General features: G+C 40.6%; 1 protein-coding gene across 9 annotated transcripts; it reads left to right on the forward strand.

The window, feature by feature from the left end:
• The first annotated feature begins 619 nt into the window (after positions 1–619).
• Positions 620–25,403, forward strand: ralgapb (Ral GTPase activating protein non-catalytic subunit beta). Of its 9 annotated transcripts, none has more exons than XM_088289953.1 (32): positions 620–771; positions 3,370–3,591; positions 4,250–4,452; positions 4,986–5,152; positions 5,278–5,464; positions 6,291–6,422; positions 6,679–6,857; positions 7,106–7,174; positions 7,557–7,708; positions 8,067–8,310; positions 10,276–10,311; positions 11,083–11,284; positions 12,385–12,552; positions 12,716–12,830; positions 12,930–13,077; positions 13,624–13,688; positions 13,813–13,957; positions 15,542–15,672; positions 15,962–16,144; positions 16,241–16,389; positions 16,592–16,779; positions 16,868–16,971; positions 17,267–17,422; positions 19,054–19,263; positions 19,423–19,581; positions 20,372–20,537; positions 20,616–20,738; positions 21,041–21,177; positions 21,254–21,362; positions 21,494–21,572; positions 22,536–22,684; positions 23,450–25,403. In XM_088289953.1, exons 2-32 carry the CDS (start codon positions 3,415–3,417, stop codon positions 23,641–23,643), a joined length of 4,626 nt encoding a protein of 1,541 aa, XP_088146079.1. In that variant the 5' UTR covers positions 620–771; positions 3,370–3,414; the 3' UTR covers positions 23,644–25,403. The 9 variants fall into 9 exon arrangements, with proteins under 9 accessions (XP_088146079.1, XP_088146080.1, XP_088146081.1 ...); XM_088289954.1 differs by having other exon boundaries at positions 17,270–17,422; XM_088289955.1 differs by having other exon boundaries at positions 15,551–15,672.
• The last annotated feature ends 1,410 nt before the right edge of the window (positions 25,404–26,813 follow it).

Genomic DNA, 26,813 nt, shown 5'->3' on the forward strand with positions numbered 1-26,813 from the left:
TACACGAACAGTTGGTTATGCCGCTTTTGACGCATTCTGTGTAACCACCTCTCATTATAGTCACCCAGGCTAGCGAGCTGCTACATGAGGCAATTTCTGCGATCAACACATCACACAAGGTACAATTCGTGGGCCGGACTAAAATATACCTCCAGCCTTTGTTAATTGAACCCTTAAAAAAAAAAAAAACTTTTCAACCCCCTCAAAAGCACCCCTCCCCCCAAAAATGTGCGTCCGACTGGGTGGGAGAGCCGGACCCGTCCGCCCCCAGGACGGACCGCCCAACTCTGTCTCTGCATTACGCATTATGAAGGCCCTGGTTAGATAAGATTGATATAGCTAAACATAAAGGGATAAAAGAATATTGGACAAAAAAAGATGTAAATACATCTTACTGGTACTGAAAGCAGTGCATCCAAGAAAAACTGTAATAAGGAGAACATAAATGGCGTTTTTTGGGTCTCCCCGTCACGTGTGGGTCTCTACAATCCTTTACAATTTTATGAATCGCTGTATGTGTTATGTGCGTTATAGGAAGGAACGAATCCTCCGTAAAGACAGGACCATAAATAGTTTGAGGTGAAGTCTCCTGCTCTTTATTTAGCAACCAGTTGGTGGCGTCAGTATCACATCCTGTTTCCCGTGTCAAGCTGTACTGCTCAAGCCTTGACATTTCGAAGATGGAGGCTGGAAGAGTCTAAAGCCAGCCAATAACCCGGAGCACGAACCCCGCGTTTCGGAGACTTGTTATGACATCCCCATTTGGGCCAGGTATCGTCAAAAACAGTCGTGGCGTTTTAGGCAATCGAAAGCCTGTCGTTTGTGTTTGATTAGTGAGCAATGATGACACGGCTAACGTCAACGATGGCGCTAACTCGGCGAAGCTAGATTGCAAGTCAAATAAACTACAGCGTTGCACCGGAATAACTGTTATGTTAGTTCGTGGATGTGCCTTTCTACATTTGGTGTTGTTTGCAGAAGCCAAGCAGCGGCTATCGCAAGCTAATCGCAGATGTTGTGATGTTTTTGCTAGTTAGCATCAGCAGGCTAATTGTACCGTTTCCTGGTTGAGATTCTGACCCGAAGCTTTGCATTCGCTGACAATTACGGCCCGTTCACTGATGTGTTTGATCATATAGGGACAATTTCACAATAATTCGTGTATATGGGGCGTATGAGACGTGCCTTATGCGACCCGGATAACTGTCAAACAATACACCATACACGTCAATCACTTGGCATGTATTTACACTTTGTGTGTTTTTGTGCATAATGTCAACACCTGAACAAATTGCATTTCATTTAATATTGTTTTCTTACATGCAACTTAACTGATTTATCTTTGCATCAAACGAAACGCTTACTGATCGAACTTAGCCACAAATATAGGTTCTGTATGACTAATTAACCGAGGTGACTCTATTGTCATTGAAAGATATAGTAAACATAGACACTGAACCCTGCCAGAATACCCCCTCAAAGTTTGTAATAGCAGATATTGATCATCAAGGAAACATAAATATGGCACAAATTAGGATCCTAAACACTTTGCTTACAATATCTCGGGGTGTAACGAAACCGATTTGAATCTGAAAGTTATTTTTCTATTTAAAAGATGTGTGTGCATCGGTGCTCGAACCGATGAATCGGTCTCAGACATCGTACTTGAGCCAACACTGGTTCTTAGACTGAACTATAGCACAACGTGATTAGGCCTGGATTTTCTTAGCCTTTTGGAATGATATGTATGTCAAACATAGTTCCTTAATAATATTAAAAGAGGGAGTGAGTTTATTTCTGAAAAAAAATTACAAAATTTGTTCTTGCTTGTAATGTTGGTTTATTGTTCGGCAGTTTTTATGCCGTCCTTGAATGTGTACATGTACATGTGGCCCTCAGTAATACTGATGACAAACTGTGGTCCCCTTCAGCAGTTAAGTTAGCTAAATAATAAATTATGAGTGCTAGAAGTATTCTTTCCTTTTTCTGTCGTACTCTCAGATGAAACCGCTGAAACTTCCACTTATAAAGGCAATTATATATGTTAAGTCCACTTTAGGTACCAGATTCACCAATAAGCGTTACTACTGTATAGTAATCTAAGACACATAATCCAATGCCGCGTTATGTCAAACGCACATTAAAAATAGATATATGATAGTGTAACTGTTTTGTTGATGTGAGCAACACCTCTTGAGGAGTTGGAGTGAGAATCCATGTTATGGTGCCGCTGCCTAGCTGAAGTGAGTACAAAAAAGAGCGAGTAGAGCAGTAAATGTGCCTTCGGCCGCTGCATGATGACGTTAACATCGTGATAAAGTCTTAATTACCATGTAAATACTTTTAGACCGTAACATTAAACAACAAAACAAAACAACATGTTCAGCTGCAACTGTTTTGTGACACTTGATGCATATATCCTGATAACAATATACTTCCTGAAATATTGTACCTAATAAATGTGTGCATTGCTGCAATAAAGGATGATTCAATATGTATAGCATCTTGATACATGCACTGTGATCCGATTCAATGACTGTTTGAATTTTAAGTAGAATGATTACATTTGGTTTGATTCAGTGGGCGATGATGATTTTCCAATTGAAATCTGATTTTGTTAGACCACTCGTACTTATCCATAAAATGAAATTAATTGAGCGTCAGTTTTGTGTTATCTTTTTTTCCCATTTAATTTTATTAACATATAAAAAACAGGAATGAATAAAAGATTCATCAAAATAAAATCAACTTCCCAGTGGACAAATGCCATTCATCTTCTTTCCTCACTTAGGCATTATGAGATGACAACTCTAATTCCATGGTGACTCGCTTGCTTGTCATATGGGAATGCGTTTGTTCAAAGATACTTTTATGCCTCAAAAAGCCTTTTATGCCTATTTGATGTGTATTTTTTTTTTCTTTATTACTTTGTACAACATTCGTGCATGCAGCAACTTCATGCGCAATTCTCCATGCCATGTCTTTAAGAGGCAGAAAAGCAGTGATGCATTCAAGTCGCTAGTATCGACTCTTTGGCAGCATATTTTGCAAATTACTGTTTTGTGGTCGGCGTCTGAGCTTTTAACACCAAACCAAAGTCAAACCATCAAATTATGGTTCCCTCTTTTTGGCACCAACTTCTCTTTGGACTCTGTTTCCACTTTGCATAGACCATGTTGTTTGCTGTGCCGTAAACAAGAAAAGTAACAATATTGGTGTGTGATGTACAAATGCTCGCGCAATGCAGCAGCCTTAGTTGCAGCAGCTGCAGCTACATTCAGCCAAAAAGACCTTCCATCATTGTTTGTATATTGTAGCAACAAAGCGAGCGCAATAATGTGGTGAACCTTTGAAAATGTGTGTCTGCAGGCGTGAGCATGAGCTGCGAGTAGAAGCGCAGCAGACGTCGGCACCATGTACTCTGAGTGGCGTTCGCTGCAGCTGGTGGTGCAAAGCGACCAGGGCCATCTCAGTGTTCTGCACTCCTATCCCACCAATGTGGGCACCGAGGTGGCCAACGCTGTGGTCAAGCCGCTTTGCACGGCCGTCAGCCCTGTAGCCACGGAGAACATCCTCAAGACGGACAAGGAGGTGAGAGATGCTGATGTCCTGTGTACTATGTTGGTTAGGAATAACCTGGGAAGTCTGCCTTAAGCGTGCCAAAACCTTGCTGAGATTTCTGGAAGCATCTGTTGGTTAGATTGAAATCCTATTCCCTTAAACCCCCATCCCACTGAGAGCTGTACATTTCCAACGTCAGAGTTCGTTCAGGGTTGAAAATGTTCGGTTACATAATAGTTGCTTTGGTATTAATATTGATGCTTTTACATGAAACGGCATCTGAAAATCTCACAGTGGAGATTCGGAGGTAAACACAATTAAAAAAACAAGTAATTGAAATGAAATGGACCCACTAAAGTTGTGCTTCAGTTTGTTTTTCTGTAGAAACAAAAGAACCTAATTTTAGTATGGCTGCATCCCTGTGTATATCATATGAGGTTCACTTTGACGTATAAAGTTTTCCACAATATTGCAATTTATTGCACGTTTAGATGCAAAAAGACCAATCTACTGTATAGTACCTGCTGTTTTAAATGAAATACATTTGTGTGGCTACTCTTTCAAATAAACGTTCCCGTAGAACTTTTAATTTAGCTTTGCCGTCACCTGGAGCACCATTTTCTCTGTCCTTACGCGTGTTTTCTGTTTTCTCCTTTTAATGATTAATGAAAACGTTTCGGCTCCTAAGGTGAAATGGACCATGGAGGTGCTGTGTTATGGCCTCACCCTTCCCCTCGAGGGTGACACTGTCAAGCTGTGCGTGGACGTGTACACGGACTGGATGATGGCCCTTGTGTCTCCCAGAGACTCGATGCCTCAGCCTGTGGTCAAAGAGCCCAATATGTATGTGCAGACCATCCTCAAACATCTCCACAATGTCTTTGTCCCAAGGTGGGTCCCAAATATGTCTGCTGAACATTTTTGCTTTAGTTGTTGATGTTGGGCTACAGCCTGTTTTGAGTCTTTATGATGCAAGACTCAACTGAAATGTGCGTTCTGGAGGATGCATTGCTGCTCCGTTAAAGTGTTAACTTGACTTAACAGCATGAACGCGCAAGTCCTAATCTGATCAATATTTTTAGTGTCCATGAAAACAGTGCGATCATAACTTTAGTTTTAACTGTAATGGGATTAAAATTAAAACGTTTCCACGCAACACATTTCATTTGAATCATTATTCACTTTGTCATTTTGCCATATTTCAACACAATGTAAATTTTCATTGCATAACGTTACATTCATTGTGGTGGCATATAAAGATTTTTTTTCTAGTGGTGCTAAATATTGATAAGTATTGAGATCAAATAATAATTATGACAGGCATGTTATTTTGAGCGTAAAATATGCCTCCCGGTGTAATCTTGAAATGTGATCTCAGAAATTGTGCCTGACCCGTGATAACGGTGGCCTTTGTCTTCTCCCAGGCCTGAGCAGCACAGTCTGAATCATATCAGGCTATGCCAGCAAGTCCTGACTGCTGTCCAAAAACTCGCACGAGAATCTCTTTGCATGGTGAGGGAAACCTGGGAGGTGCTGTTGCTCTTCTTGCTTCGTATTAACGACACCTTGCTTGCCCCGCCTACCGTCGGAGGTAATTCCTTTTGTTCTCACTCTGCATAATTTGCACTCCTATTCATGTGTTCAACCTTCGTAGCTGAGGTGATCAACTTGCATTGCCTTACTAATTCCCCAAAACCCGAACTTGTTGTTTACCAGTGGGTGTGGCAGAGAAGCTAGCTGAGAAATTAATGGCCGTGCTGTTTGAGGTGTGGCTTTTGGCGTGTGCCCGCTGCTTTCCCACGCCGCCGTACTGGAAGACGGCGAGGGAGATGCTGGCCAATTGGAGACATCATCCGCCGGTTGTAGAGCAGTGGAGCCGGGTAGCCTGTGCCCTGACTTCCAGGTTAGTTTGGCAACATATCCCGTTTGTATTTCAAAGATATTTTCAGGGATAAACATTCACACAGTGCAGGGATGCGCAGTCAGGCCCCCTCCACTGCGTATGAAAAGTTTCTAATAATGATTGGATTATATTATTTTCAATTTCAATTTTCTGGGCCGTGCTTTACATTAATTTTCTTTTTCAATCCAATAATCTCAATGATTTCATCATTCAAATGAATAAAACATCTGAATTGACATATTTCTTGGTCAAAGAAATGGGCCACAAGGGGACAGAGGCATTAATTACACTTCCAGTGCCTTGCGTGACTACACACATTTAATTGCTGACATCGGTAGTTGGCGGGCGCCCTCACACAAGCGACATTGCTTGGTTTTCTTTATATGATAAATATGCGTGTTTTATCACACGTATATATCCAATTCCAGAGGATTCAGTGCCTCACCCGTCATGAACGTCATCACACGTCAATGGCAAAGAGTCACAAAAACATTGGTCTCATGTTAAAAGAAGCTCTTTTGCTCAGTGGATTCAAACTTGACCAATAAGAAAACTTAATGTGCATGTGTAATGTGAGGATTGTTGTCATGTGCTGTGCAATTTCCCATTCTAATAGACGAGTCATTATTTTATCCGTTTTCTATATTTCTTTGGCAATTTCTTTCAGTAAATTGCAATTTGTAAGTACAACAATTATTTATATTTAGCTGGCCTTGTTTTTTTTTCCAGCTGTACAGTAATAATGGCCATTGAAATAACGGTTGTGGAGAATCTTTAGTGTATGAGTAGTGTGTGAACATTGTTCTGTTTGTCATCCCCTATTCAGACTTCTGCGCTTCACCCATGGACCTTCCTTCCCGACTTTTAAAGTTCCCGATGAGGATGCCAACCTGATCCCTTTAGAGATGGACAATGACTGCGTGGCACAGGCGTGGTATCGTTTTCTACACATGCTCAGGTACAATCAACTTACCCCAATGCATCCTCCACTCGGCATGGAAATGTTTTTTCTCCATTGAGGCTGTTGTTGAGAGTTAATGAGGATTTGTTGCGTAGACAGGAAACTAAAACTGATTTCAAACTGAGTGTCGTAGATGATGACTAATAAATTTCAATCCAATCATGAGTCGCATTTGTTATTTTACACTTTTTTACTGACTGTATCAAATAAATAAATCATTCCTTGGCAATTGTATTTTTTTTTTTGTTTCTAGCAACCCAGTGGACTTGAGCAACCCAGCGATAGTGAGCACGACTCCAAAGTTTCAAGAACAATTTCTCAACTCCAGCAGCATCCCACATGAGGTGGTGCTGCATCCTTGCCTCAAGCAACTACCCCAGATTTTCTTCAGGGCCATGAGGGGTGTTAGCTGCCTTGTGGATGCCTTCCTTGGTAAGGAAGCTCACCAATTTTTAACCATTAATTTTAAACAATTGCATCATACACGCATGCATAATAAACTATTTACAGTAACTTTAAACGGGATAGGCAAAATCTTCAAGAATTGTAAGGCAACATTTTTGCTTTTTTGGACTCATACGTAATTAGTTCGTTGAGCGCTTCCCTGCCAACAATTCAGATGTCAGTTAATTCAATCAATCACTACATGTCAGTGTGTATTTTTTTTCTCTACACTATAGGTGTCTCAGTTGAAAAGAGAGATGTGCGGGAGAGGGTGTTCTCTTTTTGTCCAGTGCTGCTCTCCCATGGTACAGACACCAGCTACCATGTTGTATAATATGGGCAAATGATAACGTTGGTCTGTTCATTGGTGGTGATGATATTAACAACTGGAGTTCCAGACCACCTTGCAGGTGCATCTGGAACACCTGCAAGGGCTCATTTGTTGGCAAGAAAAAGTCAATCAGGCTGACTATCAAGCACCTGTGATTTGGTTCTAACCACTTGTCTCGCATGTTAACAAATTAATTCTGCCTAAAATCAACTCCCAGATTCAGTTGTCGTCCTATTTCCTTCTCTTTTAACGGCAAAAAAAGAAAAGAAAAAGGCTTTAAGTGATTGTCTCCCTTGTCTTCTCATCTCAGCTGTTACAGAAAAGAACTACATCATTCGATCTTTGTCTCTCATCAGGCATATCCCGTCCTAGAGCTGACAGTGCCCCGCCCACCCCGGTCAACAGAATGAGCATGTCTCCGCCCCCCACCGTTGCCAACACTACGCCCCCTCACAGTCGCAAGCAGCGGCACACGGTTGTTACCAAAACCACAAGCAAAAGTTCAACTGTAAGTCCCATTTATGCAAAGTTTATTTGCTAGTTTTATTGCAATTAATTTAATTACGTTTTTTTTTTCCACTGGTGACAGTTCATGAATGAGATATAGCGGGCTTTTTGTACGTAAAATTTCAAACATGACACTCTACTGCCCTCTACTGTTGACTGAAATTGACATCGGGCTGGCATCACAAACATCACGCTTTTTTCTGTTTTCTGGGTTTGGTCACATGATGTTCTCATTGCAGCAGAGTGCACTTTGTTGTCAGATTCAGTCTACAGCAGGGGGTGGTGTTGGTCTCCTTAGATGGCTGAATTAATCCTCTTAATTCTTATTCATTAATTGTATATAACATCATCTCATGCAGGGCAGTGCGAGTCAACCAACAAAAGCATCCCAGCAGCAGCAGCAGCAGCAGCAGCAACAAACTTCTTCGTCGCCGACCCTGTTGTCCAGCCCAAATCAGAGCAGTTGGGAGTCACGACCGCTCCCTGCCCCAGCGCGACCAAAAGTCAACAGCATCCTCAACCTGTTTGGCCAGTGGTTGTTTGACGCCGCCTTGGTCCACTGTAAGCTCCACAGCGGCCTCAGTCGAGACCCCAGCATGACCGGTAAGGCATGAGACTATACCCCACCCAACTCGTATCTTTTCCATTCCATGCATGGGCAGGTGGGTGTTTTGCTGCTGGCCAATTAATATGCCTCTTTTTGTGGCGTTTTCTGTGTTTTTGGTGTCTTATTTTTGAACTGTATGTTGTTGGGATGTGCTTTCCTTTTTCTTTGTCAGCCACTTTGAAACGTTTTTGTGCCTTTCTATGTGTGGAGGTCTTGGCTAGAAGACTGTCATCAGATTTTAGTCCATTTACATTAATCAACAGAATAAACTTGACTACAATGAACCCCCGTTTATCATGATGGTTCTATGTTTCAGAAACACATTCAATTAGTGAAAATACTCTGTCATACAGATGCTTTTTTTTGTGTGTATGTTTTCACACTTTTTAATCACACTTAAATATGTTGAAACACACTTTAACTTGTTCAACCCCTTTTTTTAATATGTATTGTCATTCTCTCGCTCACGGTTATCCAAACAAGACAAAACCTGCTTACTTCAAGCAGCTTGTCACTCCCAGTTACATTTTACTTTAAAACTGACACAAAACAAAATATTAAGCCTTCTGTGTTCGAACACCAACATTTTCAACTAAATCCTGGAATTGCAATCTTATTGCTTTCATGGCAAGATAATGGAAATTAGCATCAATGTCATGGTAAACATAAACTTTAAAAACATTTTTAACACAAAAAGAGCAGCAATTCACGCAAGTAAAATGCACAACAATACTCATGGGCATCTATGCTCTGCGCTGCGTGAACGACTATTACTTTGTTGGATACCTTCTCTGCCTCTTTTCCTTTCTCTTAGTTATGCTGCATCCCTTCCTGAAGAGTTTCCAGCATGATGCTCTACAGCAGGGGTCCTCAATCCTGTTCCTCGAGGGCCGGTGTTCTGCAGGTTTTCCATCTCTCCCTGCTGCAACACAACTGATTCAAATGATCAGATAATCAGCAAGGTCTGCAGAAGCTAGATAAAGATCGCTCAGGTGTGTTGCACCAGGGAGAGGTGGAAAACCGGCAGGACACCGGCCCTCGAGGAACAGGATTGAAGACCCCTGCTCTACAGCGTCCTGATTCATTGAAGTTGAGCATCTCTAAATTCGGACTTGCCTGCACCGTAAACTGTTAGAACCCATAATGCAAAATGTTTGCTTAACAATGGGTGTATTGCACTGTGTGGGAGGATCTAGTCACACTGCTGCCTGTTAATTGTTCAACAGAACATTGTTACTTGCATATTGCAACATTATTTGCAGAAGTAGTTTTTTTTTTTTTTTTGTAGTTTAGGAACTTATATTGCCCTGCTAAAGTTTATACATTGCCACATATTGCTGCCATCGGTTGGAATCCTCGAACGTCCTAAATCATCACTTTTCAGAAGACCCCAAAACGACAGTTTTGTTTAACATTGCATTAACGTAAGGAAGCCATTTTTAACTCTTGAGGTTGGTCAGTAATTTGTAAAAGTAAAAGCCATGGGTGTGGACCTACCAATATTGTATCTACCGTACAATATAGTATAGTAGGTTTCGGCTCAACGTCAGCAATTGAGTCACCTGCCTGAACAGAACTGGTGACGAGGCAAGTTTGCACTTTTCTGCACAGCTGTAAGACCATGCCGATGTCATAAGTAATGAATTGCCTGTCTGGTGACAAAACTGCGTTTATTGAAGTGGACAACACGCCTGGCGATAAATAGCGGCAGGGTTTTCCTGCAGAGCTGAAGCAACTTTTTTAATTCGAAGACCACTGAGTGACAACATGCCTGGTACTTGCTTACTGCTCCCTCTCTTTTCCGTCTTTCTCTTTGTGTAGTGTCCTGTATGCGCTTCTCCAGTGTCCTATTTTAGTGAGTCAATGTCATTTGTAGAGGACAACAAAAACTCAATTCATGCCTGAAATGAATTGGCTGTGCTTTGATTTTGTGTCTCTCCACTATTTCTGTTATCTTGCAGCCTCTTTTATCCAAATTCTCCTTTCTTATAAATCTTGTAAGTAGGAACAGCAGCTTTGTTTTCACTCACTTTGAGTTGCCCCATGATCATTGCCATTACTGCCATTCTTTTATGTTTTCACTCCTCATCATTATCCCCAAAAACAAACACAAATAAAAAAAAAAAACATCAGCGTTATCTCAGCGTCTTCTGGAGATGATGGAATGATTTTCACCAACTGACCACTTGTCTCGACCATAACGTTGCCAGTCTGTGTATTATTTATATTTCTTCGGTCACACTAATCCTTCTTATTTGGCTTCAGATCATCTCAAATTCAGCTTCATTTTGTTCATTTTGTTTTGTCAGTTTGACTTGAACTCTGGTTTTACTGGTTTGGTGCCTCAATGCATGAAGTGAATGATCTGTGCCCTGAGTGGTAGTCATTTAATTGCAACAGCCAGAAAGCTGACACAGGGATTTTGTGTTGTGGTCTTGCAACAGGCACATTTTAATTTCCCTTTACTTGGTCCTGTTTTATGTCCCTGGCTGGCAGAACTTAACGGCAAACTCTTTGTGTCAGAATTCCCTCTATTGTATGTTATGGAATTATGTGAGTGTGTGTGGATTGGTATGACTGTATTACGTTTATATGGATGTGATATAAATTTTCTTTTCTTTTCTTTTCTTTTGATTGTATTGTTTACTTTTTTTTGTGCTAGCATCTAAGTTTGCCTGTACTGTATGTGCATGAGCACAACTCACGCACATGGATAACCACATTATAATTCAGGTTGCTTTCATTCTGTCTCTTCCCACTCTTTGCAGCAATAGCCACACAAGTCGGTCTGGAGCTTAGAAGGAAAGGTTCCCAAATGTCCACCGACTCGATGGTGTCCAACCCCATGTTTGATGCAAATGAGTTCCCCGAGAGCTATGAGGCAGGCCGGGCTGAGGCCTGCGGGACTCTCTGTCGCATCTTCTGTAGCAAGAAAACAAGTGAAGAAATTCTACCTGTTTACCTCTCCAGGTAACATCTTCAGGCGACATCTCACTGCTTGATAGTAGTCTCAAACGACTCTAATAAATTCAAATACCGTATTTTCCGGACTACAAGTAGCTCCAGAGTATAAATGGAAGCAGCACAAAAATACATAATGAGGTTAACAAAAAACATACATAAAGTGTGATATATTTATGTATGTTTTCTGAGTATTAGTCACATTCTTTGCAGGTATATATATATTTTTTTTATAAAATGCTAGATCAAAAAACGGACGTTTCAGTTATAACATTAATAAAAGAATAAAGAACAGGCTGAATGTGTGTGAGATATATTTACACATGCATACAATGAAGCTTATTTAGCTGCGCGAAAAATAAACACGAACAGAAAAGGTGCCCAGTGTTAATCTTTTTGTGAGACCGCTGGCCGTGGTTCAAGAAAGTCCTTTTTTGATTCATCACCTTGGCAACGACCTGAGCATCGAGACCTACCGTAACTTCACTGGTGACCCCCGCAGCTCGTTGTTCAAGCAGCCACAGGCCAACTCGTCCCTCTGTGGCTGTGGCCATCAAGCTTATTGTTTTTATTTTAAATATATTTTCTTCATCGCAGTAAGAGTAGCCTTTGCTTCTCGCCAGTCCCTAACAAGATCTTGTTCACTCCAAACTTTTGCTCTGCTGCTCGATGACCGTTTTAGCTCCATATTTCACTACTTGCAGCGTTGTAGTCTGCAGAATATGATTTCCTTGAGGCGCATTTCTGTTCAGTCTTATTCAGTCTTTGTAAGGAGTGTGCGATAACAGTGCAGAAGTCTATAGTGTCTTCTTGTGGCTGTTTGTGAAATTATTTTTTTTTCATGTATAAGTCGCTCCGGAGCATAAGTCACAGGACCAGCCAACCTATGAAAAAAAGTGTGAGTATAGTCCGGGAAATACGGTAATAGTACGCCTCAAATTGACATCTTACCTCTGGGTGGGAAAAAAAAAAAGAACAGGTGGAGGTGCTGGGTGGCTGGAATTCGGAACTGTGGCTACCCTAGTTAAGATGCCCAATTTAATGTCTTTTTTTTTTTTTTTTCAAATCTTTGAACAATGTTGATCAATTTCATTTTTCCTCTCCAACAGGTTCTACATGGTGCTGATTCAAGGTCTCCAGATCTCTGATTTCATCTGTAGACCTGTCTTGGCTTCCATCATTCTTAATTCTTCCTCTCTCTTCTGTACTGACCTGAAGGGCATCAATGTGGTTGTGCCATACTTCATAGCGGCTTTGGAGACTATTGTACCTGACAGGTCAGGCTAGTATCATGTTGCAATAAGATTCAGATTATTTAACATGACATGAATTATGTATCCTCACCATGTTTTTTTTTTTTTTCACTGGGCATCATTCCCACGACTATTTCACCTATATCGCCTTAAGTTTAAGTCTACTTGCTGTGGTCATTTCTATTAGAGAGCTGTCCAAATTCAAGATGTATGTAAATCCCACTGATCTGAGGAGAGCCTCCATCAATATTCTCCTGGCCATGCTGCCATTACCACATCACTTTGGCAACATCAAATCTGAGGTAATTTGTAGCTTTTATTCATTCCCTAAGCGTTCTGGAGGTGAATGTTCTGCACAATACATCCACTTCAGTGTTGAGAGGGATGGTGTCTCTTCAAAGGTTCTGTTGGAGGGCAAGTTTAACGAGGAGGATGGATTGCCTCACGACCAGCCTGTGTCTTTTTTGTCCCTGAGGCTGCGTCTCGTCAATGTTTTGATTGGAGCCCTGCAAACAGAGACTGACCCTGCCAACACGCAGCTCATCTTGGGTATCTGATTTTCTTTCTTTACTGTACTTCAAGTAAGCCGTCCTATTAGTGTTTGAATTTCAAGGAAATGAAATATATTTAACATTACATTAAAAAAATTCTTAAATGGAAAAAATGAACAAAACTATTCAATAGTCTTAATATTGGATACTGCGTTTCTAATTTTAATCCAACTACATTATGCACTTTTGAACATGTGCAGTATAGTACTGTGCTCAACATAACTCCATCTATTTTTTATTATTATTTTTTTTCAACAAAACATTTTAGTAAAGATTTAAAAAATCAAATTCACTGACCTGCAATACTTTTCTTATGGAATTGTACGTATTATTCTGAATTTGAATATTGCCGCATTGCCACCCGATAGTTGGACATAATTTAGGGGAATTACAATTAATTAGCTAAGAACACATTCAGCTTGCTTATTTTGCTGCATGAAAATGTACTTCTTTCATTATCAAAGTTTTTTTGTTTAACTGCATTGTAGCCAGTGTTCTTTTATCAATTCAAATGTTTTCATTTTAATCTGTTCTACCTTCCCAGGTGCAATGCTAAATATTGTTCAAGACTCTGCACTGTTGGAGTCCATAGGTGCACAGACTGAAACAGTAGGTCTTAGTTCTTTAGTAGTAAGGTGTTACTTTTCAAAGCTAATTAAAAAGTCGTATATTATGGCATTGTGCTCAGCAATCCTGGTCTAGGCTTCTAATCCTCCGTCTTTGATGTTGCTAGGGTAGCATAGATGGCGGCCACGTGACATTGAGAAACCAGAGTCACAGCAGAAACAACAGTGGCATTAGCTTCAGTAGTGGGGGCAGCACGGAGGCTACCAGCCCAGATTGTGAGCGTCCTGCCCAAGCCCTGCTTCGAGATTATGGTAGGAACCATCAAAAAAAAAACATTTTCTTGATTATAGCTTATGGTATTACAGTGATGCCCCATTCCTCGCATGAGTTGTGTTCCAGGCAAAATCTGCAATGTAGAGAGACCGTATAAATAGTTTCAGCTTTAAAATACCCTTACCTCACTCTTTAATCACATTTAAACAACAGACCTCTTAGCCTCGCTCTGCTGTGTGAGTGTGAGCATTTAAGTTGACCGCCGTCAGCTCCCCTGCTTGTCTGGTTTGTGGCTGATTAGAAACTGGGTGGTCGTGTGCATGTTGCATCTTGCTTTGCAGCCAAACTTGGCTTCATTCTGATGGATGCGTGTAAGCATTTAAACCAGCCAAACGCAATCAACTTGCTTCTTACTAATTTGTGGCTGGCCGGACCTTCCTCTCTAAAGCCTTTGTCGCTTATTAACTCCATTTAGATAGCAAGATAGCATGAATTTCCACAATAGAAACATTTGATACATTTAATAGGAAAATCATTGAAGTAGCCGGGGATTAATATGAGCGATGTGGTGAAAATGGGGTCACTGAAAGTTGTCGGGCAAAAATATATATTTTCGGTCTGGTTCGAAAGATTTTTATCACTGAAAATCCGCCGCCAAAATAGGATGTTGGGATGATGCTGGAAAATAATAGCCTTGCAAAAGGACCGTACAAATGTCCCGGATAAAAATATCAAGAATGTACTCGAGAAGTTATGGTAGGGTTTGGTATCGCTGCAGCCGTAAAAGCGTATTCATCGCTTGGAAAAACCAGAAAGCTCGTACTTTGTATATTGTATTGCACAAATTTGGCTATGTGCACAAAATGATCCAGCTGGGAATTTTTAATATTTGGCGTATCGGTTTCTGATCATACGGTTTTGTTGTCTCCATTTTCGGTTTTCGGGTTCAGCCAAGAATTTTCATTATGTTGCATCTCTAAATAATACATTACTTTAAATGGTAAGATTTATGGTTAGCTGTCATCTTTGTCTGCTTTCTCATTTAATTAGAGAATAAAATGTACTAACTGAACATTTTTCCCCCCCTTTATAGCTAACGTGGTTAAAGTGATGTGCAGAGTTAAAAGGCGTTGGATAAAATGCCTCTGTAGGTGAATGCAAATGAACTTGCGGTGATGCTGTGCTTTACTTCGACACTTTTTGCCAAATAAAGTGCCTGAGATGCATTTTTCTTCTTCTCCGAAACATAGTTATTCTTTTTAAATGTACTGTAGGGCTGAGCAATGTTTACAACATACATTTTTGATAGTGAATGTGACTGTACAAAATTATTGATATACGACATTTAATATGCTTGGTGCAGCCAAACCTAAGGGGTACGAACACTTATTTTGAATGCATCACAGACAGCATAGTAGATAAAGTTCTTTTGGACATCAGACATTATTGTGGAGGGAAAAATTAATGGTGTATAAAGGCTTGAATATGTGCAAAATCTGCACAACTTGTGCTCCCTCCGCCCCCTTTCTCTTGAAGCTATCCTTTTAAGGCTTTAACACCAAAATGTGGTGTGTTTTCTTTGCTGTGCTCTATTTGGTATTTCGGGCTGTTATATGTTTTAGCTCTTCCAGATACAGCGGCAGGCCTGTTGGTGCGTAGCATCCACCTGGTCACTCAGAGGCTCAATTCCCAATGGAGGCAAGACATGAGCATATCACTAGCTGCCCTGGAACTTCTGGCTGGCCTTGCCAAGGTAATGCTAGAATGTCCAAACCCTCACGCATGTAGTTTAGTTTTTGATACCCTTTTGATTTTAAACAAGAACGAGGGATGTTTTTTTTTTCTTTGAACGATTTCCTGATTTTATTCACCCATGAATACCTAAGAATACGTATGGTGCTTTTTAAAATAGATTTATTTTAGATTGTTAGTTCCTGCTGCTCAATCGGTAGGACAGGTGTCTCCTAATGATATGATTCGTGTTTCATTTGGAGTGAGAAAAATGCATGAGCACGCTTATAATCATTTTGTCTTTTGTTTAGGTCAAGGTGGGGGTCGACTCTGCAGACCGCAAACGGGCAGTCAGCTCTATATGTGGGTACATTGTGTACCAGTGCAGCCGACCAGCTCCTCTTCAGTCCAGGGACCTTCACTCCATGATTGTAGCTGCCTTCCAGTTTCTTTGCGTGTGGCTCACGGAACACCCTGACATGCTGGATGAAAAGGTACACGGAGCAAACTGAATAACTCTCAGAACAGCCATTAAATTAATGATATATTGTGTACTAGCTCTCCTTTAACATAACCTTGTTTTCCATAAGGATTGTTTGGTTGAAGTGTTGGAGATTGTGGAGCTGGGAATCTCTGGCAGCAAGTCTCGACAGGAACAGGAAGTGCGACATAAAGGGGAGAAGGAGCATAACCCGGCTTCCATGAGGGTGAAAGATGCAGCTGAGGCCACTCTATCATGGTGAGATTGTTTATACAAAATGCATCAGAATTGATTTTTTTCTAATGTTGTTGGCAAACCAGCAAATTAGGGCTGAACCTTTTGGTGAAATAATCTCATTGGGATCTTGGAAATGTAAAAATGCCTTATGCCTACATAGCGGCATTTTTTTTTTTTTAAACACTGTTGATGTTTTTGCTTGTGCTATTGTATGGCCATTCAGTATCATGCAGGTCTTGGGAGCGTTCCCCTCTCCTAGCGGGCCAGCCTCCACTTGCAGTCTGCTCAATGAAGACACTCTGATTCGCTACGCACGACTCAGCGCCACAGGGGCCAGTAACTTCCGCTACTTTGTGTTGGACAACTCGGTCATTCTCGCCATGCTGGAGCAACCACTCGGCAATGAGCAGAGTCAGTCATTCAGTAATTGATTATTCGAAGAACCACCCTCGGATGAGCTGAAAGTTAAATAGGCTGTGGCGTTTCTCTCTCATGACAGACCCCAGCCCGTCAGTGACAGTTCTGATCAGAGGGACTGCTGGCAGACATGCATGGACCATGCAGCTCTTCCACCAACCCAGAGGAGCTCGAGCCAATCAAAGGGTGAGATCAGACGGAATATTGGTGAATCTAAAAGATGATGATGTTGAACCAGAATCGCATCAGAAATGGGTTGGAAACTATTAAGCAAATTCAAATCAACATCATACAGATGAAAATTTTTGCTTGCGTTTTTTAAAGAATATGATGAGATGATGAGGACCTTGAAAAAAATGCACATTTAATCACAATTGCATTATTGAGAAACAAAAACAATTGCAATTGTATTATTTAATTATTTTTCAAACCGTCAACCCTAATGGTCTTCCTTTCCCCTTTTCCTTGCCTCCTTCCACAGCAGGTATTTGTTCCTGAGGGCCGTCCAACACCAAACAACGATGTCGGGATCAAATACAACGTCAAGCAGAGGCCGTTCCCTGAAGAGGTGGATAAAATCCCCCTCGTCAAAGCCGATGTTAGCATTCCCGACCTGGACGACATTGTTAGCAAAGAGGTGAGAGAATTCATTCGTCTTGCTTACATCGAAAGTAATTGCTGAATGACTGAATCAATTTTTTTACCACATTTTTCCGACTCTAAAATGCACCAATGGCGCAATATTAATAAGTGGGTCTATTTTCATACATAAGGCGCATTATTTTTGTGGAGCATTGTATGTTAAATACTTTATTCAAATTTTATGTTTATATGATAGTGTATTGGTAACTTATTTTATCTTTGTTACGTCAGTAGGGTAAGAAACTCCTGACTCAAGACCTTACCGTCGACCAATCTTGCATAATTCAATGAGACAAGTGTCTATTTTTATCAGAAAAATTATGAAGCCGTTACAAAAAGAACAAGCGGATCAAGCACTGCCTGAAGCGCGCACGCACGATCAGAGAAGTCTTTGGCCCATGCTTCACTTGCTTTCCTTTATCTTTACGTCAAGAAAATGACGTCACTTTTCGGCAGCTACCTTTTCTTTACAACAGCCTAGAAGTAGGACAAACTAATGGAGCCTAGATGCTTAACCACTCTTAATAAATTGAGTTTAAGCCAAATAATAATGCAATCAAATGCCAAATAGGCCAAACAGTCTGTTATTGGTCAGCACAAATTACGGTATTCAAATAGAGCACAATTCAATAAACAGTTTGTCCTAGTAGGACTACATTTTTCCATAATTCTTAGATTAAAAAAAGATGGAAATAGTTCAAGTTTCTGGATAATGAAAATACGTTCAGATTGGGATGACAATGAGAAAGTGAATGTGAATGTAAGCAGTAAGGAATTTGAATTGACGACGAACTGAAGAGCCAACATCCTGTCGTCACCATTCGTTGCCAACAAGTGTGGATTTACTACATACTAAAACATTTTGACAGACGTTAGAGCACGGTGTACCTCTCGGTTTGAGGTCAGTAAGCGCAACCAGAATGAATACGTACGCCACCCAGGATTGTAAGGCACACTGTGGATGTTTGAGGACATTTCAGGATTTGATGTGTGCTTTACAGTCCGAAAAATGTGGTGCTATACAAATTCAGGTGTGTTGTAATCGCTTGCAGTATTATCTGATCTGAGTTCCCGTGAGTTAATAGGTGATTGAAATGTGACTTGCGCTGGCAGAGGGGAAAATGATTCAAATGAATGTATCTGATTACATGGAAATGAATGAGGTGCTCTTTTGTTTTGTTTTTTTTATCTTGGCATTTCAGGAGAATCGCTGAAGCATTGAAACAACTTGTGAAAATTGCCACATAATTTTCAATGTTTTTGTTTTTTTTTAACACAAGAAATGAGCCTTGTAGAAGGCAATCACAGTCACGGTGAACATTGCAAAGGACAAGCTGCAAATATTTTGCCGAGATCTCTACGCAACACGTGCCAACTATTGGGTTGCAATATTTCAAACCCCGGTTGCTTCAGTCATTTAAAGTTGAATTCCTTCCCATTCCTTGTGTCCATAAAGTGTAATATATAAATGTGTCGTCTGATTACATCCATTTTAAATGCTGTTACAATGAAGTCATAACCACGCTGGGAAAAGACACGTCTGTTTTGGGACTGTGGTTTTTGCAACCAGACGTCCACTCGCCGCAGTTCTACTTGCACATGTTTCTTCATGTCGTCCTCATTCAGCTGGAAGTTCAACATGACAAGCTTCGCATTCTGATGACCAAGCAGATAGATTATGAGAATACGTTGGAGCGGCACAGTGATGACATCTGGAAGTCCAAGCCTTTCCCTGACCCACAGATAGACTGCAAACCTCCTCCGCCTTCGCAGGAGTTTCAGACAGCTCGGCTCTTCCTCTCCCACTTTGGTTTTCTTTCTCTGGAGGCGCTTAAGGTTCTTCAACATTTCTGCTAAAGTTTTGCTATGGTTGGCCTTTGCACAGGTTATTGACGCTGTTGAGAGCTATTATGTAGGGCCACTATAGTTGCTCACGTTCAGTTAAATGCTTGTTACCTGATGTTTACCTCACCAATGTTGACCAATTACTGACAGGAGCCCAACAACAGTCGTCTACCTCCCCATCTGATTGGCTTGGAGTCATCCTCGCCTGGATTCTTTGATGACATCAACTACCTAGACCTGCTCCCCTGCCGCCCATTTGACACTGTCTTTGTTTTCTACATGAGGGCTGGACAGAAAAGCAGCCATGAGGTGAGGAAAACTAATTACAAAGCAATTGGAAACGGGTATTGGCTATAATGATGGAACTAAAACCTACTTTTGCTCAGGTCATTTTTGTTATATTTGTTGTATATGTTTGTTATTTGTTATTTTGTAGCAATTACCATCATCGGTTTTATGGTGTGAAGGACTCAACAATTTTCCACAGTTAAATGTTTGAGCAATGGAATGTAGTAACACAAAAGTAATGGCCAGACTGAAAGTATGGAGAATCGATCTTAATTTCTGGTTCTAAAATGTCAGTCCAGTTCTTGCCAAAATGTAATCCACAGCAGGTGTTGGATTGTAACTGGGAGGTTGGGTTGGAAGGTTTTGTGTGAGTCTTTGAATCCACTCGCTCAAACCGTAGTGCGACAAAGAAAAACACATAGCCCATGTAAAAAAAATAAAAATTAATAAATTAAAAAAAACTTAGGAAAATGTGCATGTTATGGTCTCTTATGACAAACAATCAACCTTTTATTTTTTTTTTTTTAATTTAGTCTGATATTGTGATCATTTTATTACTGACACACACACATGCACACACACTTGGCTACTGTATGCAACTATTTTTCTTTACAAATACAAATGTCACAACCCATTCCCTCATCCTGCAACAGAAACTTAAATCTCACACCATGCATGTTGTCATCTAATTAGCCTGATGAAACATCCTTATTCATAGCTTGAACTTGAAGAAAACTCTCTTTCTGGAGACATTTTTTTTACTCTGAATATGTGATTAGGTATTGACTGTGCTGTTGTGCTCTGTATTTAGATTCTGAGAAATGTGGAATCTTCAGCCAGCGTTCAGCCCCACTTCTTGGAGTTCCTTCTGTCCTTAGGCTGGCCTGTGGACGTCGGGAGCCACCCAGGTTGGACAGGGCACCTCGATACCAGCTGGTCACTCAACTCATGCTCTGACAATGATGTACAACAGACCGGTAAAGACGACTAATGCAGTAACAGCTTGTCAGCATCAGCGATATGAGAAACTTGGAGAGGTTTCTTTTATTCTGCAGATGAAGCAGCTACTCCTGAGGACACCGGCGGATCAGTGTTCAATGGGGAGAAGAAAGTTTTGTACTACGCCGATGCTCTGACTGAAATTGCCTTTGTCGTTCCGTCGCTAACTGAACATTCTGGTCAGTATTCGTGCTCTCAAAGACAACTTAAAGGACTCTGTGTCAGTATATGAACTGGCCGCATGAACACTCTTTTGAAAATGGGTGTTTTTTCCGTCACTTTTTTTGTGGTGCTTCAGAGCCACCTGTTTGGGCATTTGCTTCAAAACCCACCGTACGTTCAAGTCCTCACATGGATCAAAAGTTATAATGTGCTTTATTATCCTTTGCTTTTTTTTTTTTTAAATAATACCCACGCAGGTGCATAGGAAGATAAGGATGCAAACCCGATGTGATCTAAAAAAAGCAATTTTATCTCACAGAGGAGTCATCAGTTCACAGTGACTCAACACTGGAGGCCGACACCAACATGGACCTTATGCCCAGTATACTCAAACAGCCCAATCTCACACTGGAGCTGTTTCCTAATCACTCAGACAACCTGGAGTCTGTCAAAAAGGTGAACTTTGATTCATTCAACAGTATTTTGACAGGACAGTTTAATTAAAGATATGTGCTTGTGTGACTTTCTCCAGCTGAGCCCTTTAGTGAAGACCAAGAGATCTTCAAGCGGAAAATCGTTCCCTCCACTGGGCCCAGAGACAAAAGTGTTTGTCATCTGGGTCGAGCGCTTTGACGATATCGGTATGTTTGGACCGTAACTTTTCAACAAGTCCACTCAGTAGATACAAAAAAGCTTTTTTTGTGTTATTTGATACAAAACTTGATCGTGTGGTCTGAAATGGTTCCTTGAAAAGCGCTGTTTGTGTTTTTAGAAAATTTCCCATTGTCTGACCTTCTTGGTGAAACCAGCACAGGTTTAGAAGCAAGCATGAGCAACAGCACCTCCTGCAGGTAATCTAAATATTGTACTGCTCTGCTAGATCCTCTTCTTCAAGTTGGCCCTACATATTAGGTTGCGTTAATCTTTTTTGCGTGGTTGCCCTGTCGGGCCATTATGAGCCCTGTTGTGGTGGCCTTGCCAGGGCTGGCACCGATCCTGTTAATTCATGATAGCATACCATTTGTTTCATATTTGGTGTCTTAATAATGTATTATTTAAGATATGGATGGGCAACTGTGTGCCCACACTGAGTGGCCCATTGATTATTTGAATTAAATTACATGAGGAAAAAAAGCTCAAATGGGATGATTTCATTGTATTTATTCATGAAATTTATACTGGCCCAGTTGGGTCACGCAGCATCGTTAAAATTCAGGTGGTGTGACACAGTCACATTGTGGGCCCGGTCCACTGTTCATGTAGAACCCTGTCCTCAATTTATCGGATGGAAAACTGAAAGTGTTAGTGCAAACAATTCTGTAAATTGTGTGGGCTGGTTTAACAAGCAAAGCGTCGGTTGCTTTGAAACAGGAATTGGAACATGCAGCATGTGCAAAGATTTGCTAAGAAAAAAGGAACTGTGGTCAGCTTGTGACTTTTGTAAAGATTGAAACTTGCTTGCAGTCAATGAACTCATCTTCAAATGAAAGTTGGCTGCTTGAAGACTGATGTTGGAGTTCCATAACAAATTATCCAGTGCGATTCAACATAAATAAAGTGTCTGAATGCCTGAACAGGTGTTCCCTCCACTTTTGATGGAACCAACATACATTATTTGAAGTTCTTAACAGCATGCAATGAACTAGTTTTGATTACTGTACCTGTTTGCCATCACTGCTGGGCTCACTGTTTTTAGTTTGAACTGTCTAAATTGAGGACCCTCTTTATTATTGATAAGACAAATTCTGCGTTTTTCTCAAGTCACAAAACATAGATGTACAATATCATTGCTATATATGTTCCTCCTCCTTCAGATCAGGGTTGCTCGAGAAGGACGTTCCTCTGATCTTTATCCACCCTCTGAAGACGGGCCTCTTTCGGATCCGACTGCACGGCGCTGTGGGCAAATTTAGCATGGTGATCCCTCTTGTGGATGGCATGGTGGTCAGCCGCCGGGCACTAGGTACTTGCATGTTTTTCCTACTTGTCTTCTGAGTATTTTGATGAGTATTATTTTTCAGGACTTTAACAAAGCATAATCGGGGTGTGTAAGCGAAATACTTTTTGCAAACACGTTGAAAATTTGAACATGTTAAAATGTGTTCACCTTTCGTGAGTGACTTTTTATTGTGAGCTTGGTGCACCTGTGCCAGTAATCGGGTATAGCTCATCTTCTAAGACAGGCGTGGGCAAACTACGGCCCGAGGCCCACGTGCGGCCCGTTAAACATTTTAATCGGGCCCGCCGAACTTGAAAAAAATTAAATGAATAAACCTTGTTAATGTTTTATTTTCCAAATACTGTGGTTTTTCAAATCCATATATATTGCTGGAATACTTTTGTTCACTTTCATTTAAAATTAAATGTATTTTTTCCTCTGATGAGGTGAGGTTACCAAAACACTCCATCCATCTGCTCCTGGTCCCGCTCCTCTGTGAAATTTTAGAATCCATTGTGGCCCGCCAATCAAACAGTTTGCCCACCCCACCAAGATAGATTCCTATTGTATTGCTTTTATGCTCACTTTAAATGTTCTGAACCAGATCTCAGGAGTTGAAGCCTTTTGATTGCATGCAGAATCTTACGATGAATAGAAATGTATCCAATAAAAGTTAAATACAACTGAACTGCACTTACCACTGTTGTACTCCGACCACACTTAGAACCGTAGCAATTTCTAGTCCGATGAATGGTGGCAATTGGAATGCTGACTAATGTGTCCTCGCAGGCTTTCTGGTGCGTCAAACCATCATCAACGTATGCCGACGGAAACGTCTAGAAAGTGACTCATACAACCCGCCGCACGTGAGGCGGAAGCAGAGAATCACGGAGATTGTGCAGCGTTACCGCAACAAGCAACTGGAGCCCGAATTTTACACCTCACTCTTCCATGAGGTGGGGGAAGGAAAGCCTCACCTCTAACAGTCCCTGTTCTGACCTGTCTTAACACTGGCTCACAAGTGCACACACACTCACAACATGCACACACACGCACACACACAATCACATACACTTTTATGCTAAACGTGCATAAGTCATTGACAACACAGAATCTTTATATTTATACTGTTCAACTTTGTTATTTATATGAATTCATATATCAACACTGACTTAGAGAGTAAAGTGTGGAAACGGCTTCATTTTGAGGTCACAACAATTCATTGATGGTTTGAACAGCCGTGACTGTGTTGCCTCATTCAGAGGCCGTTTACAGATGACTTTTTTTTTTAACTGAACAGAAACTGCAACGTTTTGGTGTTTGAGCCTGAAAAACCTGCATTAATGTACCTAAAGGGAAAGTTTGGCAAAATACCAGTTACCATTTCAGTGTCAGTAATGAAAATGGTCGTCTGTGAAATCAGAGGACATGCATTTGTGTTTGCGTGCAGTTTCTCAAGTATGTGATTCATAGGGGTGGGAATCACACTTCCTCACGATACCATCTTTTGCCAGTGGTCACAACTGTATCCGTATACAGTGATTTATTTATTATTAGATGAGTAGTTAAACACCTGAAATCTGAGAAACATCAATATCTAGGACACGGAAGAATGTATACGGAGATGTGGATGTTTGATGCTGGTGTGTCAGAGTATTTCAAGCGATAATGATACGCTACATTGCCATATCCATTGTTTGTCCGACAATATTAATCACAGTTTGCAAATATGTGTAAAAATAATAGAAAATATATGTATCCCAGGCTAGTAGTTGGCTGTGTTGCTTTGGAAAGAAGCGACAGGGTGTGCATTCATTTTGATATGTAGCTGCTGTACACTGTAGAGCTATAATAAATGTTGCGTTATTCCATCATGTCCTTCATTTTTACAGACTACCATTTCTGATTTGAATGCTACAGTATTAACCAACATCCACTTTTCCCACGTATACCTTTTTAATTTTTTTACATTTTCAGGCTCAAAAACAAAAACGCCCCCCCCCCCAAAAAAAAAATGATTTCAGCTGAAAGGGTCTTGTGTAAACTGCCCTATCAGTTTCTGCTTTTGCTTCTAAAAGAATAATTTGTCCTCATCCTGAACCGCAATACAAAAACACCACAGTCAGCCTTCCTGGGATGATAAAAATGGCCTTTGCGATTGCGTTGAGGTGATTTTTCTTGTTGCTCGCACACAAACACACACACACACACTTGTGTCCCAACACACGTTTCCACGGACAGGTGATGGAATCTTGGCCAAGGTGGAAACATGAAACGTTTACAAATCTACTGACCCCTCATTTCATCGACATGCTAAAGTCTTCCTTGTGCATGCTGGTGGCCATGGCAACAGCACACTAGCACACATATTGGTTGTGAATGATTGTTCTTAATTTAGTGGGGGTTGACTTGTGTTCTTTTACTGTATGGAGATGTCATTTTATATTTGCCTAAACTGGCCCGTCTCACAAGCCACTGCTGTGCGCGTGCGTGCGTGCTTCTGCGTGTGTGTATGCTTGTCCAGCCAGTCAAACTGACCTAGAGTTACCCCCCTGGCCCCCAAACAGCAACACCCCATCAAAGGCATTTAAAGATAACATTGTCACTTTAAGTAATGAAATCGTCATTTGAAACGCTTGCTTGCTAAGAATTGAGTTCAGTGCAAACATTTGCAGTCTCTTAGTTTTATTAGTGAGTGTTTGAGATCATATAATTAGGAGAATAAAGTCAAGATATAAACACAGTTGACAAACAGTAACTTACATCCATCTGTTTTACAAGAGCAAACAATTGCTTTTTTTTTACAAGAGTACAGTCATAGTATTACAGGATAAAATATGTTGCCATTAAACTCTTAACAGTAGAAGATAAGTTAAAACTGTACAATAATTTTGTAATCTATTACAAACAATCGTGTGTAAAGCTGTAGTCTTGTGAGGATCTCACAAGCGACGGCAACACCTCACGATTGTGTGGGAATGTTGGAATTCACTCGTTCTAATGAATATATTCTCATTATATGACTTGTCTGAAAAATATAACTTACAACCCTTTATGCATTTCACTCAAATTACTAAACGGAACCACAACAGTTTTTGTGTCATGCTTTAAATGCGTCTTTGGCGTTATTGATATACATATCAGACTTTCAAAACTTTTGGCTGTGTCCGTCTAATTTTTTTACATTCTTATCCTTTCGAGAAAACATTTGAATGGACCCCATTTTATATTGTGTTTTAATAAAAAGACAATTGTGCAGTTTTGTCCACACGGTAGCTCCCCACAACTATTTGTGTTCAGTCACTGTAATTATGATTCAAAACCCCTCTCACTGTCTTGCCTGTAACAATGTGAACTTATTTATCACAAATGTGGAAAACGGCGAGTCTATTTTGTTCTGTTTGGAAAGTCTTAATGCACTGAGCACATTCTGTGTTAATTTTCTTATTCCCTTTTGGTTACGTGAAACAGTTCACTTTTTTTGTACCTTTTTTTTTGGAGCGAATGTGCATTTGCAAAGAAACCCCTGCTGAAGGAAGAGTTTTATCGTGTGAAAATGTAAATGAAGTGGCGCCATGGACTTTTTTGACTTATCACATCTAATTGTGTGACTCACTTTTTACTACGGTGCTTTATGCACATGCCTTTGACGGGAAGGAGAAACGAGACCCTCGGAGAAAAGCCCACATACAATCAAGACGTCCCACCTTGTATCCTGTTACTATTCACTGGTTGATCGTATTTAAGGACTTTTGCCATGTACAGACGCAATGAAGGATGAATTGTAAATATACTATAGCATAAGGCATTTACAAGTTGTCTGTTGCATTCCTCACTTCAAGCGGGGAGACAGGTTGTGTATGTTTTTGTGTGGGAGGAGTGCCGAATGTAACATACACCCATTAAAGCTATTATTGATATTTTCATTGCCATTCTGTTTTTTATATGCTCTTGAAACTAAGTGCGACTTTCAGTTTTACGATAAAAATGCTTTTAAATTAATAAAATATCTTCCTGACATGTCTTTGGTTACGACAGAGTTCCTTTCCTCCGGCAGCGACAGGTGCGCTAATTACAGTCGTCTCGCTAAACTCACGGACACTAATGAACGTCAGAACTATAGAATACTGGTATGAAAAACACAAGTTGGCCA

This window comes from Idiotropiscis lumnitzeri, chromosome 3 (assembly GCF_059441095.1).
Source record: "Idiotropiscis lumnitzeri isolate Australia: NSW breed Sydney's pygmy pipehorse chromosome 3, RoL_Ilum_1.0, whole genome shotgun sequence".
Taxonomy (NCBI): domain Eukaryota; kingdom Metazoa; phylum Chordata; class Actinopteri; order Syngnathiformes; family Syngnathidae; genus Idiotropiscis; species Idiotropiscis lumnitzeri.

Bases quoted from the DNA above. Each gene is read 5' to 3' on its own strand.
- ralgapb (XM_088289953.1), top strand. From the start codon at position 3,415: ATGTACTCTGAGTGGCGTTCGCTGCAGCTGGTGGTGCAAAGCGACCAG. The intron at 13,078-13,623 runs GTATCTGATTTT...CTACCTTCCCAG, and splicing joins CAACACGCAGCTCATCTTGG to GTGCAATGCTAAATATTGTT. The intron at 16,145-16,240 runs GTACACGGAGCA...GTTTTCCATAAG, and splicing joins CTGACATGCTGGATGAAAAG to GATTGTTTGGTTGAAGTGTT.